General features: G+C 42.4%; 2 protein-coding genes across 2 annotated transcripts; both read right to left on the bottom strand.

Moving 5' to 3' along the window:
* Positions 1–459: 459 nt before the first annotated feature.
* SF3B6 (splicing factor 3b subunit 6) lies at positions 460–5,759 on the bottom strand. The gene is made up of 4 exons (XM_061372353.1): positions 5,635–5,759; positions 5,184–5,302; positions 2,414–2,552; positions 460–1,961 (listed from the first exon to the last, which is right to left on the bottom strand). Exons 1-4 carry the CDS (start codon positions 5,662–5,664, stop codon positions 1,872–1,874), a joined length of 378 nt encoding a protein of 125 aa, XP_061228337.1. The 5' UTR covers positions 5,665–5,759; the 3' UTR covers positions 460–1,871.
* A 1,129-nt stretch (positions 5,760–6,888) lies between these two features.
* On the bottom strand, positions 6,889–12,616 carry TP53I3 (tumor protein p53 inducible protein 3). Its single transcript, XM_061372346.1, has 6 exons — positions 12,238–12,616; positions 11,102–11,244; positions 10,171–10,438; positions 8,739–8,951; positions 7,880–8,076; positions 6,889–7,124 (listed from the first exon to the last, which is right to left on the bottom strand). The coding sequence occupies exons 2-6, from the start codon at positions 11,237–11,239 to the stop codon at positions 6,924–6,926; spliced, it is 1,017 nt and encodes a 338-aa protein (XP_061228330.1). The 5' UTR covers positions 11,240–11,244; positions 12,238–12,616; the 3' UTR covers positions 6,889–6,923.
* Positions 12,617–13,548: the final 932 nt, after the last annotated feature.

Genomic DNA, 13,548 nt, shown 5'->3' with positions numbered 1-13,548 from the left:
CCCAAAAACTGGTCTGCAACAGAGGATAAGGCAGACTCACTGGTCAGGCAACAGGTGGGATTTTGAGGACCCACTCAAAGCTAAAATCACACTCCAGCCATTTCAGCTACCTCCTGACAGGCACTCAGAGGTGAAAGAGCCAGCTCAGAGCATCACTGCCACCCTTCACACTCCTCCTCACCAGATGAGGAAGAACAAAGGATCTGTGCAGCACACAGCAGCTGCAAGGGACTTCCTCCACATAAGTGTCAGACATGGTACCCACAGCTGGGTGTTCTTCCCTATCACTCACATGCTGAACATATGTGTTCATGTATGGCAACAGATGCTCTACAAAGTCTTACCTGAACCATGAGTGTTCAGGCAACACAACTTGCTTTCTGAAAGGAAAGCTTGCATGCAAAAGTAGCACAGCATAAAGCAAGCCTTGCTGGAAAAAAAAAACAAACAACCCACAAGGTAGACAATATTTATTTTTTTAGTCAACGGACCCAAAACCAGCATGGTTCTTTAAGTGACAATTTTAAACAAAAAAAATCCAAGAAAACAGAAATATTCCTTTATGACAGTCCAATGTACTGAAAAAAAAAAACCCAACCCTAACTTAAATTCCAAATCCTCAGACAAAGTGTGTTTGCATCTGCCCATGTTCTGCACTTGCTGGAAGCTGTCTGCTCAGGGAATTAAATATCACATCCAAGCAGATAAATTCTCCTGAGGAAGGATACTACCAACATTCATATAACTCCCAGCGGGTTCAGAACAGAGGTAGAGGTGATTCTTTTCCACTTCCAAAATACAAAGTATGCATAACCCATGTGGTACACTTATTTTTATTCATAGGACAAGAGTGCTAAAAAAACCCCCAAAAATTTACATCTGTTTATCTTCTACCAGATGCTACATCTAAGAATTTCTGTACATGAAATATATTACAGTTCAAAAACACCAATTAGAAAACAATCACACTACAGGTATTGAAAACTACCACCTTCACCTACTGCCTTGTTTTGGTCAGGTGTTCTCTACTTAACATTAAAAGGCATCAGGTTTATTCTTGCCACTCCTAACATGGTACGTGATAACTTTCCTGTATCACCCTGCAGTGATGCACTATTAGAAGAAGATTATTTCACTGCAGCTTATCAGCTTTGTCTCAGTCACTGGGAACGATCTGACTGAAGTAACCTGAGCAGCTGGATTCTTTTAAAAGGCAAATGATTTTCCATAGTTTGTAAAAGAAACTGTTACAAGCATGGACTTAGGCTTGCTTTGTTTCTAGTAAGCAGCCACCTAATGATCACATAAGGAAGTGAGGTTCCTTCAAAAACTCAAAAACACTCCTAGGAGAAATGCACAACAATTTGGGTAAAATATACAGGTATGAAATATCAAACCATACTCCATTCTTCTTTAAAAAGCAGACAAAAATCACTGTAACAGGGAGACTAACTGAAATGCTCTGTTTTCAGAAAGTAGCAAATGAAATTTACCTGCCCGCAGCCAGCTCAGGCAGAGCCCCCTCAGCTCTCTGGATTAACTGCTGCCACCTGGAGGCTGGGTGGAACTTCAGGAGGTGCGAAATGCTCAACCAGCTTGGTCCCATCTTAAAAGGTACTGCTAGAAACAGGACTGGGGCTACGCTGCACTGTTACTGACAACACGGAGAAGCCGTGTCTATTTATGGGAATGTAATCTTAAAGCAGATCTTCCAGTGTTTTACATTTATTTACTTCTAATGTAAAGATCTAAAGATTCAAATTACAGCTTATAAAATTTAAAGGAAAAAATTATACTTAATTGGGAATTCCTATGTTTAGGTCAAGAATTCAATGGCAGGTCTTGAAAACAGTTTTACCAAAAAGAGCAGTTTATTTTGGCGGGTCTGTATTAATTCCATATTTTTCCTTGAGAAGTTTAAGCTGTTCCTCTTTCTTCTTTGTGTCCATCTTTTGGAATGCCTGGAATTAGGAAGAGAAAATATGTGAGAAATAAAAAAATCTCATCTTCTGCATGTTATTTCCTGGTAACTGCAACCAACATCACTAGGAATTACACCAACAGCAGTATTTAATCCTTAGCCCCAGAAAATGCCTCAGTACTCTGCACACCAAGTCACAGGCAGAACATCTTTTTACCTGCACACAAGATCTCACATTCTGTGGCAAATGTGCAGCTGTAAGCCCCTGCTTCCTCTTCTCCAAAGCACAGTCTCCAGAAACATGTTTTTTAACACCTTTTTTTCCACACAGATCACCAAGTAAAGATGAAATCCTGTCAATTTATCCAATCAATTCCCACTGCCAGTTTTGATTAATTTCTTAAGATTACCCAAGCACCTTCTTTTCAAACTGAATTTCTTTTTGTGCTAGCTGTGTTCACAGGTAACTTAAAAAAACCCAAGTGTACATACCCTGTTTGCATTATAGTACAGAACAACAAGATATCTGTTGCACACATTGAATCCTGATAGGTGATCACAAGCGTTTTTGGCATCAAAGATGTCTTCATAGACCACATAGGCTGTTCCTCTAGTTTCAGGAGTGTTTCCACTGCAAGGCAAGATGAATTTTAATGTTCAACAAAATTAACAAGAAATAGTTCTATTGGTCTTCAGCACCAACTGAGATTAAATTAACTAATGCAACTTCATGAGAAAACCATTTATTCTTATTTTTTTCTAAATCACAGAATGGTTTGGGTTGGAAGAGACCTTCAGTATCCTCTAGTTCCAACCCCCTGCCTTAGGCAGGGACACCTCCCACTACAGCAGGTTGCTCCAAGCCCCACCCAACCTGGCCTTGAGCACTGCCAGGGATGGGGCAGCCACAACTTCTCTGGGCAACCTGTGCCAGCATCTCACCAGCCTCACAGGGAAGAATATCTTTCTAATATCTAATCCAAATCTCTCCTCTTTCAGTTTAAAGCCATTACCCCATGTCCTCTCAGGATGTTAAAATACATTCCCGCTTTCCACACCAACCTCCACTTACAGTCCAGAGTCAGAGACAGGATAACGAAAGAGAAGCATGTGCTGCATTATGCTCCTTAAGGGAAATTCACCTCTCCACAACAGCCATCAGAAGCTGTTGCTGTCAGGGGTTGTCATATTTCTGGAAATACTTTAAGTTTTCATTAGAGCCATTAGCTTGGTTTATTTAATATTACAAGGCTGGGCTGTCAGTTAATGGCTGTCTGGATCAGATGCCTCCCCAGGATGGAATACAGCTCTGGGCATATCACAAAGTCAATTTAAAAGAGTCAAAACAGCCTTGCTAGTGCAAGACCAGGTCAGGTGCACAACCATTGCCTATCAGGCCATCAATCTAATTTCCTTTGCCTGAGGGACCGGAGACACGTCTGAGCACATAAGCCTAACCAGCCCAGAGAGACGGCAGAGTTCACAGATCCAAAAGACCTCAGCTAAAAAGATAGCTACAGCAAGCCTAATAACCAGAGCTGTCTCAAAGGTGCTTGCTTCTCAAAAGAGAACTCCTGAGGATAAATGATACCGTGCATATCCACACCAGAATATATACAAATGCAAAGAGAAGAATGGGATAAAAACCACACTAGACACACAAGTGACTATAACAGGACTTCCATATTATGGATGTGTCTGTGGAAAATATGAGCCAGGAGTTCTGAACAAACCTTTGGACATATACACCAGGGCACCACTGATGGAAAGCTCCCCCAATACATCTTAATTCTTTATATCCCACTGTCATGCTGTTCTAACCTAATTTTCAGGAACCCTTTAGTATTTGTTCTTCTTTATGCTTATTAGCAAAGAATCCCACCTATCTGGCCAAGCAGTAAGTTTACTTTGGCCACTTTTGCAGTCACTTCTATTGCACTTCCCTGCATGAGAAGGATCTCAGTAGCTCCACCTTCCCAACACAGCACCAGCAGTATGATTGATCCCCCCCATTCTTGTTTGTTTACTGAGGCATTTCCAGATGTAAAACTCATTTTATTATATACAGTGAACAACCACACTATGGCATCAAAATGAGCCATAGTGAGTACTTAACAGGGTACACTATTTGGGGTACTTAAGTTTGGTCTGTTTAACTGTTTATGTATTTACATCCTGCACAGTCGAAACAATTCAGTTAACTGTGGATTAATCACCCTCTCCAGTCCCAGAGCATGGGGAATTGGAGCGCGATATAAATGAATAACAAAGATATGTTCCACTTTAACCTCATCAGTAACAGAGATGCTGCAGGTTATTTTGCCACCAGTACAAAAAAAACCCCAAAAAACTAAAACCAACAAACAACAACCTATGCCAAATATAAACTAAATTTTCTTTCTATTTGTACACCTATTGATATGTGACTTACAATGTTTTCTTTTAAGTACTGAACACCAAGTTTAATTTCCTCCCCCTTCCTTCCTAAAATACTTGTCGTAATAGGAAAAAAACCCAGTCCTTCTGTGTAAGTGTCAGTACTCTAAACAGCATTACTACAGTTCCCAAAAGTGCTTTCTGAATTCCAGCTTCAGCCAACTCTTCCCTAGAGCCTTAGTGGAACATAATACTAACCAGATGAAATTATGGTTTTATCTGTAGCATTCAGACAGTACTCAGGGTAACAAGGAACATCAAAATGCACATCTTTAATGTCTGAAGTAACTAAGAGAAAAACCAGAATCTGCTGCATAATCTCTATGCATTTTAAAACAGAATTTCAGTCAGACTACCATCATTCACAGCTGTGTGGCTCAGGGACAAGCTGTATTTGAAGCACAGAGAATTGTTTCTGGTCAACAGGTCCAGCAGCAGCAGTAATATCTCTATTTTCACATCAGTCAAGTATCCAATACTCACTAAATATCAAAATCGATTGTTTTCAGATTTTGCCTTTCTCATTTTTACCTGTAGTTAAGATAAAAGGTTAAAGATATTTAACACTTGCTTAGGGGAGCTTTCCATATTTTTACCAGCACACCTAAGCCCACATCAGAATTAAGCTTTTTCATCCTACCTACGAGCAATATTATTTTCTAAGGAATTCACACAGAAATATCATCACACCCACCTTTGGCACATATGGATATTGCTAAAGCGCATTTAACTTTTTCAGCTACAAAATCCAGTTGCTATCTACTGCAATAAGAATACTGATACTAAAACTGATTAAATCGTTTTCACAAAGAACTAAAATACTTACACTCTGATTTGTCGAATAGGCCCATATTTCCCAAAAATATCGTACATTTCTTCTGCTGTGATTTTATATGGCAGGTTCCTAATATACAGTATCCGATTGACTTCTGGAGGCAGCCGAATCTGATGAAAAAACAACATACGGTGTGTTAGATCTAGTGTGCTCACTTCAAACCTTAAAAGCTGCTGCCTACGAGCTAGATCTTTAGGCCAGCATCACTGAGGCAGTATGTGTGCTCCCCAGGTCCACTTTTAACCCTTCAGAGCTACAAGCTTGACGTGTTTCTGTCAAACAAGAGGCCTGCCTGGAGGGGAACGGGCTCCCTTGGCCGGGGACGCGGAAAGGTGCTCAGGCTAACCGGGAAGGCCTGGTCTCAGCCTCCGGGCCGGGGGAATTCTCACCACCACGGAGGGCTGCGGCGGGCTAGGGAGCTGGCGGGGGGAGGAGCACTCACATTGGCTCGCTTGGCCGCTTGCATCGCCATGGCGCCGGTCGGAAAGAGGGGGCTGCCGCCTGGGAGAAAAACACCGGCAGGGCAAAGAGCCTCGGCAGTGGTTCACCGCTCTCCTCAGCGAGGGAAACGGATGCTATCCCAGCGTGCTCCGCGCCGGAACAGCAGCCCGAGACGCACGGGTGTGTGGGAAGCACGTGATCTGCGTGCAGCCCCGCCCCCCCAGCCCTGTCCCCGCCCCCTCGTGGGGTGGGCATTGGCCCAGGCCCTGGGGTCGGTGTTAGTGGGGGTCTTAGGCCGCTCTCTCGGGATACAGCCGCCTGGCCTTGTTATAAAAATTCCGTCTTGGCCATGATCTGATTTAATTAATTTTTTGTTACAATTGATTAATATCGAGAGGCAATAAGCGAGCAGCGCTGGGTGCGCCGGGGAGTCTGTGCTTCACCCAACACGCACACCGAGATTTCTGGGGTACAGCCTCTTATACTCCTCGGTCTTGGGTTTCAACCAATCCTGTCGTCTCCTTCACCCAAATATCGACGTGGTTCCTTTTCATTGTTCTCCTCCTGTTGCTGGGGTCTTATCTTTAGATGAAGAAACTTCTTTAAAAGTTACTGAATTCCTTGGCAATACATTAATGGGGGATGTCTGTCACAAGCTTAACCACCATCTTAGACCCCTAAATTCCATTTCTTATATAGTTACTTATACAATACACAAGTTTCACCTTTCCTGTAGCAGAAGGTATCTCTTGATTACCTAACCCCCTTAAGGCACTCAAGCAGTTAAACAAAGTACCCCTGTAATTAGCAAAGAGTTTGAGACATTCAAGTAGTTAAAGTACCCCTTAAAGTAACCCCTTAAAGTGTTTGATTAGGAAGGATTATTCCTTTGTTTCTTCTTCTCTTTCATCATTGTATTGACAGGAACATCTATCATAATCTGATCATTCTTATACATTCTACACATGATACAATGATTTCAAGGATTTTCGATTCCTCACAAAGTACAATGATGATAAGAACTCCTAAACTGCTGACACGAATCATTCCTATATACCTCACAGCCTGTGAGGAAGGTCCAGGAAGCAGGCGGTAAAGGAGCCCGGAGCTGGGCCTGGCAGTTCCCTCCCGTGTTCAAGACACGATGCTAGAGCTGCAGTGTGAAATCTCTTTTTAGTGAGCGTGTTTGTAAGGCACTGCTTTACCCCTCCTTTTTGGCACCTTCCCACAATAAAACCATTCCGATGTGGAAGCAGAAGTTCAATTTCTCTGCTTGTCAAGCACTCCTGACTATTGCATCCCTGGAACTAAATCAGGTATTTGAATGACAATCTTGCCAATGTTCTCGTTTTTCTCCATGGTCCTGTGTGCCTCCGCAATGTCATCCAGACGGTAAACACTGTGAACAGCTGGTTTGAGGTGAGGAGACATTCCTCTGGAAAAATATGGCAGCACCTTTTCTGTGAAGTCCTTCACCAGCTGTTCCTTATACTGAAGGAGAAAAGAAGCATTTTGAAGGTTATTTCCAGTCATTTAATTCACAGAGGTATCTCTAACCACAGTGCACAGTTCTCAGGGAGATGCTTCCTGACATTTTCATGTGAGATAGACGTGTAAACAACTGACAGGTACAAGTTACAAACAAGAAGAAAACTTTTGGATTATACTTTAATTGACTGAAATTCTCCAAAACAAGTTGTGTAAGCTTAGTGCAGAACCATTTAAACTCAAACTGATTAAAGTTCTTGAGAATATTATGTATTAAACCATGCAAAAGTCTATCCCAGGGCTCTGCACTGCTGTCTTTCACTGTAATATCTGAGAATTTTCCTCATGAGGTGATTCTTCCTTGGTAATTTACAGGGATCCAAATGACCTTGCTCTCTACTTTGAAAAATGATCTGACAGGGGTTTTCTCCCCACCCACCCCCAACTTGATGAAGTTTCCTGATCACTTGAGGGTTTTTTTATTTTTAGGCCAAATCTTTGGTACTTGTGAAGTACATTAGTAAGTCCTGGGCATCATTCCTCTGATTCAGCAGTTGTAAAAGGGATGCATTTGGTAGAAAAGGGAATTTACAACTTAATTTTGCAGCATTTTCGAAAGTATGTAGTAACAGTTCAAGGTGCTGCTTTTTTGGTTATAATGTGTTAGATTCTGTTTTAACATTGGTATCAAAAGAAAGCTCTCAAAACTCATTGATTTAAAGATGAAACTGTATACACTGTTGACACCCATTACTTGCCTTCTTGTCTCTTGATCGTAATAGACTTGTGTGGATGGATGCTCTTTTCCTAAGCAGGCTTGAAAGCAAATCTCCATGTACTTCACCTCCACCTAGTAGTCCATAAATAATCCACCGGCCATCAGTACTCAGACAGTTGATGTTCTTCTCCCAGTAAGAGCCACCAACAGGATCCAAAATAATATCTACTCCAGAACCTCAAGTAGAAACAGAAAATATTTCAACAGTGTAGTTGAAAGGCAGGAGAATTTCAGACAGAACTAAAACCTTATACTTTACAGGTACAGAATCAAACCTGCAATTCTTATTTAAATCTTTCTACTGAAACTAGGAATTGGCACAATGATTTGTGAGGAATTCTTGAACTGGGGACAAAAAATAATCATTAGATACAGGTATCTATATATACTTAGATAGATATAGATCAATATGGATATCCAGATGCAGGCTGTATCATAAACCATCCCAAATGCTTAGAGAAGCTGATTTTTTTCTAACAGAGAACTAATTTTTGTTCCTGTATTCAAGCACCTAAAAAGGCAAGTTGCAAGGATCCCACAGTTCCTTGTGGAGGCAGCAATAACACAGGCACAATATTTATGCCCCAAGCAAACAAAGAGATTCCATGCAGAAAATTGAGTGCAATTAAACTAAGGAAAGATACATTCTTGGGCTGAACAGGAATGTTCAGCCTGAATGAGCTGAACAGCCTATTCTTGGGCTGTTGGTTGTTCCAACATCGTCATTATTGTCTGCTCCTTCACCAACTAAGGTGACAGTTGAAACTGAGTGTACGTGCATGTAGGTTCGGCGGTGCACACTCCTTAGCTGTAAGTGTCTTTCACATTGAGGTTCTTACCTTGGGTGAATGCCAAGACCTTTTCACTAAAATTTTCATTCCTGTAGTTGAACCCTACAGCTGCTCCAGCTTTTTCTGTTGCTTTCAGTTTTGCTTCAGTTCCTGCTGTCACAATGGGAATAGCTTTTGCCAGTCTTACTAGCTGAATGGCTGCTATACCAACTCCACTAGCTCCAGCATGGATCAGCACTCTCTCACCCTCCTGTACTTTACCTGAAGGAGGACATAAAGGAAATAGTTACCCTTTTGTCATCACATTTGGATTAAAACACAAGCAGTGTGGAAAATACTGAAGAGGAAGCTGAAAGAAATGCCCTTAAGTGGGCTTTGTTTGCATCTTCATATCCTTCATAAAAGAAACAAATACAGAACTAACACAGCTCACAGTGTACTAACAAGACTCCATTTTACCATCTCCAGTGGAATGACTTTAGCTTGGCCCTGGCCAGTTCTGGGCATCTGTGACCAAGCTGCTGAGGTTAGTGAAGTCAGCCTTTTTATATCGGGACTATCCACTGCCACCAACAGAAAACACTTGGAGAATGTTACTACTGAGAAATCAGGCACTCAACAATGAAGAATTACCAGAAGTGCTGGATAGTGTTAAGAAGCAGTTTTAATTATCACTTTACCATCTGCCAGTTGCCCTAACACATTTGTATTCCACTGATTGTTACTGGAAGTGAGGCACTGAGTAGTCCTGAAGACATGGTCCTTATTGACCACAGGCCCAAAGGAAGCAGCACTGCTCACAGCAAGTCTGTATTTTGGGTAATGAGGACAGTTACTTGCTTGTAACTCCTGTTCTTTAGTGGAGCTTTTAGGTGCTGCTGCTGAAAAGGGTAGGAGAAGGATATTCGTCAGCTGAGGAAAACCCTGGCAAATGCTACTTTTAGTGCCTTGGTAGCTCATTTTCAGAATGAAGAGTGTGAGCTTATATCTGTTTTAAAATCAGCTCAGAGGGGATTTTACCTAAAATTAATACCTCTGCGAAACAAGAGAGAAGATGTTGTCTACTGTAGATTCACAAGCAATTAGTGAGAAAGTTCATGATATGGTCATACTTGCAGCAACACTAGAAGTAGAATGTGTTTGCAGTTGTCTGGAGAACATGTAAGTTATTTCAGGGATTAGGCTTAATGAAAATTGCCATTCAAGCTAAGAAATACAGATGAAAAGAAAACTGACCATCTTTCCATATCCTTCCTTGTAAATATGCAATCAGCAGAATAAGTTGTGACTCGGGACGCGTAATCAAGATTTGAGGATTTGGATCTGGCATACCAGATTCTGACCCATGTGAATGGAATGACAGAAAAGAGGTTCTTTGGAGACAAACAGCATACAGGTGGAGGCAAGAAAGAGAGGATTTCAGAACAGAAAAGAAGACAAACTTCCTTTACTGGGATAGATTTGCAAATATGCTTCTCACCTATAAAGTGCAGCAGCTGAAAGGCTGTTATCCAGGCTTCAGGAATAGCTGCAGCCTGAGTAAAAGTCATATCTTTGGGAATTGGCATGAGACAGCCTTCAGGTACTGTAACGTATTCTGCCTGGCCACCTCCAGAAAGCAGAGCCATCACTGCATCACCAATCTTCCACTGGCCTCTGCAGCCGGGTCCAAGCCCAGCCACATTTCCAGCTGCTTCTAAGCCTAAAATATCGCTTGCTCCTTCAGGGGGAAGGTACTTCCCTCTCCTCTAAAATAAAACAAAAGAGAGGACAAGGAAAGAAAAGCCACATATCAGTGAGTGTAATGACCTGCAAGTATTTCATTCACATCCAACCAAAATTCCTACTTATTTAATCCCAATTTTTGCACTGTGCAAATGTCAGTAAGTTGAGCATCTTCTATACTCTAGCAACACTTCCTGTTTCCCAAGTATGTTTTAGTTTTAAAACTCTGTCTGCAAATTCAATCTGTTGTGAGTCCTCTTTGACCACGCCAGTCCATACTGGAGAAGTATTATGGCCCCCAGTAGCAGAGCGTGGCTTTCAGCTCAAATTTAAAAAGCTCATACTTAACAATTTGAATGTGATTTTCCCCTGCTGTAATGGAGTCAGTGAAATATTTCATGTTCATCTCAAATGCCCAGAGAATTGTCTAAGCATCTAGAAAGACCGGAGCTCTGGTTTTGTATCTTTTCTTGAAAGGCAGCTGCCTTTCCATACCACTCCAGCATTGCAGTGACCAAGACAAAAACACTTACCTGCTGAATCAACAGACATAACTTCTTGAACTCTCCCATCCCGTTGCTCACCAGGTCTCTCGTTTAACTCTTCAGATTTGTCAAAACTCAGAGAGGGGCTTGAAAAAATCTGTGTCATTTTCTGGTGCATTAACCTGCTTAACATACACATACCTGGAGTAAATCAGCCCTGTTCAGAGCACTGGCAGAGACCTTCACAAGCACTTCTCCTTCTCCTGGGTTTGGTTTCATCACGTGTTTCACATAGAGATTTTCTGGGCCTCCTGGGCAATCAAAATAGGCAGCCAACATTTTACCTGAAAGAAAGAAAAACAAACCCAAAAAACCTGGCATGAATGCAGGCACACTTACGTGCAGCTGTAAAGTCTCAGTAATCATTAACCACAGCTCCAGAGACTCCACTTTGCAGATGAAGAACGCGAACTGTGACACAGTTCAAAGACAGAAGAGGGGAGAGTGGCCAGAGAAAGCTGAGGAGTTACAGTGCAATGAAACATGTTAATGTTGGGACACAACGTATCATTGCAAAAGCCATTTGACAAACGACAAAGATGCACCAAGGCACACCCTTTAATCCTGCACAGAGCCATGTGTGGAGCCAGCAGTGCTGACCACCCACCTAAACAGTGAAATATAACACACAAATGAAAACAGCCTCCCTTGCTCTCAACTCCGTGCATGATTAGGGCTCCAGTGCTCAACTGACTGAAGGGCAAGGCCTCTTAAAATGGTAGACACAAATGGGATTTTAAAACCTCAACAGAAAGAGCCTTTATTGAACACATCTAAAATCACATAAGTGCTGCTTTACAATTCAGCCCATAGACAACAACTTGAAGATACATAAAGGCAAAATGGTGATCTAGCACAAATAAAAGATAACAAATGGTTTTAAAAATTCTTATTTATCCATTTTGCCTCAGCAGGCGATTCCAGTGTGCCTAATTTGCACTGGTAGAGAGTCCTGCTGCTGCAGGAGTCGCTCAAGTAACTCCTCAGACACTGTTCTGGGGTCCCTCCTTTTGCCACAAGCAGTTGTTGAGGGGGGCTGAGAGGTCCAGCTTCCTCCTGCCTGGCAAAATCAAACCTGCTGCAGTCTTTCCTGTGTCCACTAGGTGGAAGGAAAGCACCAATGAAGATCCCAGTACGTTGCTTTCAAATGATCAGAAGACTTGGAAAACAAGTTTCCAACAAAAAGCAGCAACTTCAAACTGTCAGATCTGCCAGCAATGGCCCAAAACAACAATTTAAAGAAGCTATGTGGTTCCTGAGCACGATTCGTGACTCACTTTTTTCCTGTAAAGGAAGGAAGGACGTTCTCCACACCAGGAACAAACCCAGCCTGTGTTCAGGATCAGAGTCTGGTCCTGGTTCCTCCTCTTCCAACTCTTGCAATTGGAGTTCCAGAGAACAAATATGTCTCACTTTTTCTCCTGTAAAGAAGGATGTTCTCAGCACTGGGAACGAGCCCAGCGTTTCTCAGGAACAGAGTCTGATCTCAGTTCCTCCTCTCCCAGCTCTTGCAATTGGCTGTTCCCGAGCAAGTCAGAGGGTGGAGCACGATGAGGGTGTGTTTTACTTTGGAGGGACAGGCATGAACAGAGTCAGAAATATTACTACATCTCGCCATTATTTCTACCCACGGACCTAGTCCACCGATTGAGGCACAAATATACTTTCCCTTTTAGCACTGAGGTAGAGAACTTCTGCTACCCCCATGTTGTAGTTTAAGCCCAGCTGGTAACTCAGAATCACGCAGCCGCTCGCTCACTCACCCACTTCTTCCTCCCCCCAGTCCCGGAGGGATGGGGAGGAGAATCAGAAGAATGTAACTCCCACAGGTTGAGATAAGATCAGTTTAGTAACTAAGGTATAACACAAATCACTACTGCTACCACCAATAATAGTAATGATAAAGGAAATAACAAGGGAAGAGAATACAACTGCTCACTACCTGCCGACTGATACCCAGCCCTACCTGAGCAGCGATCTGGGCCTTCTGGGTAAATGCCCCCAGTTTCTATGGTGGGCATGACATGCTGTGGTATGGAATACCCCTTTGTCTAGTTTGGGTCAGGTATCCTGTCTTTGCTTCCTCACTGCTTCTTGTGCTTCTCCTCACCTGGCAGAGCATGAGAGACTGAAAATTCCTTGATTAGGGTAAGCATTGCTGAACAATAACTAAAACATTGTGTTATCAGCACTGTTCTCAGAGTAAAGCCAAACCACAGCACTGCACCAGCTACTAATAAGGAGAAAAATAACTGTTACAGCTGAAGTTAGGACATCCCAACACAGAGGGAGGTTTGATCCAATGCCCTTGCTGTGCCAATCCACTGGATGTGCATGTATTTCTATGTTCTTATGCAGAGCACTGAACTGCTGATTTGATTTGTGACCAGATATACTGAAATGGTGTTAAGGGTGTGAGAGCTGTGGCAGTCCTTATGCTCTACAACCAACTTAGGAGGCTTTACTGTGCTTTGTTCCTGTAAGTGGTGTTCAAAGTTCACTGGCTTATGTCCACAAGCCCCATGCATTTCTACCTGATGGTTTAGGTGCATGATCACACCTCTTCCTTAAGCTTTGCTCTTTTCTCC

This window comes from Neopsephotus bourkii, unplaced genomic scaffold, assembly GCF_033783945.1.
Source record: "Neopsephotus bourkii isolate Nb327-2 ecotype Australia unplaced genomic scaffold, CSIRO-AGI_Nbou_v1 NB_1600, whole genome shotgun sequence".
In the NCBI taxonomy this organism is placed as follows: domain Eukaryota; kingdom Metazoa; phylum Chordata; class Aves; order Psittaciformes; family Psittacidae; genus Neopsephotus; species Neopsephotus bourkii.
Note: the sequence above shows the minus strand (reverse complement) of the source record. Positions and strands in the feature narration are given on the sequence as shown.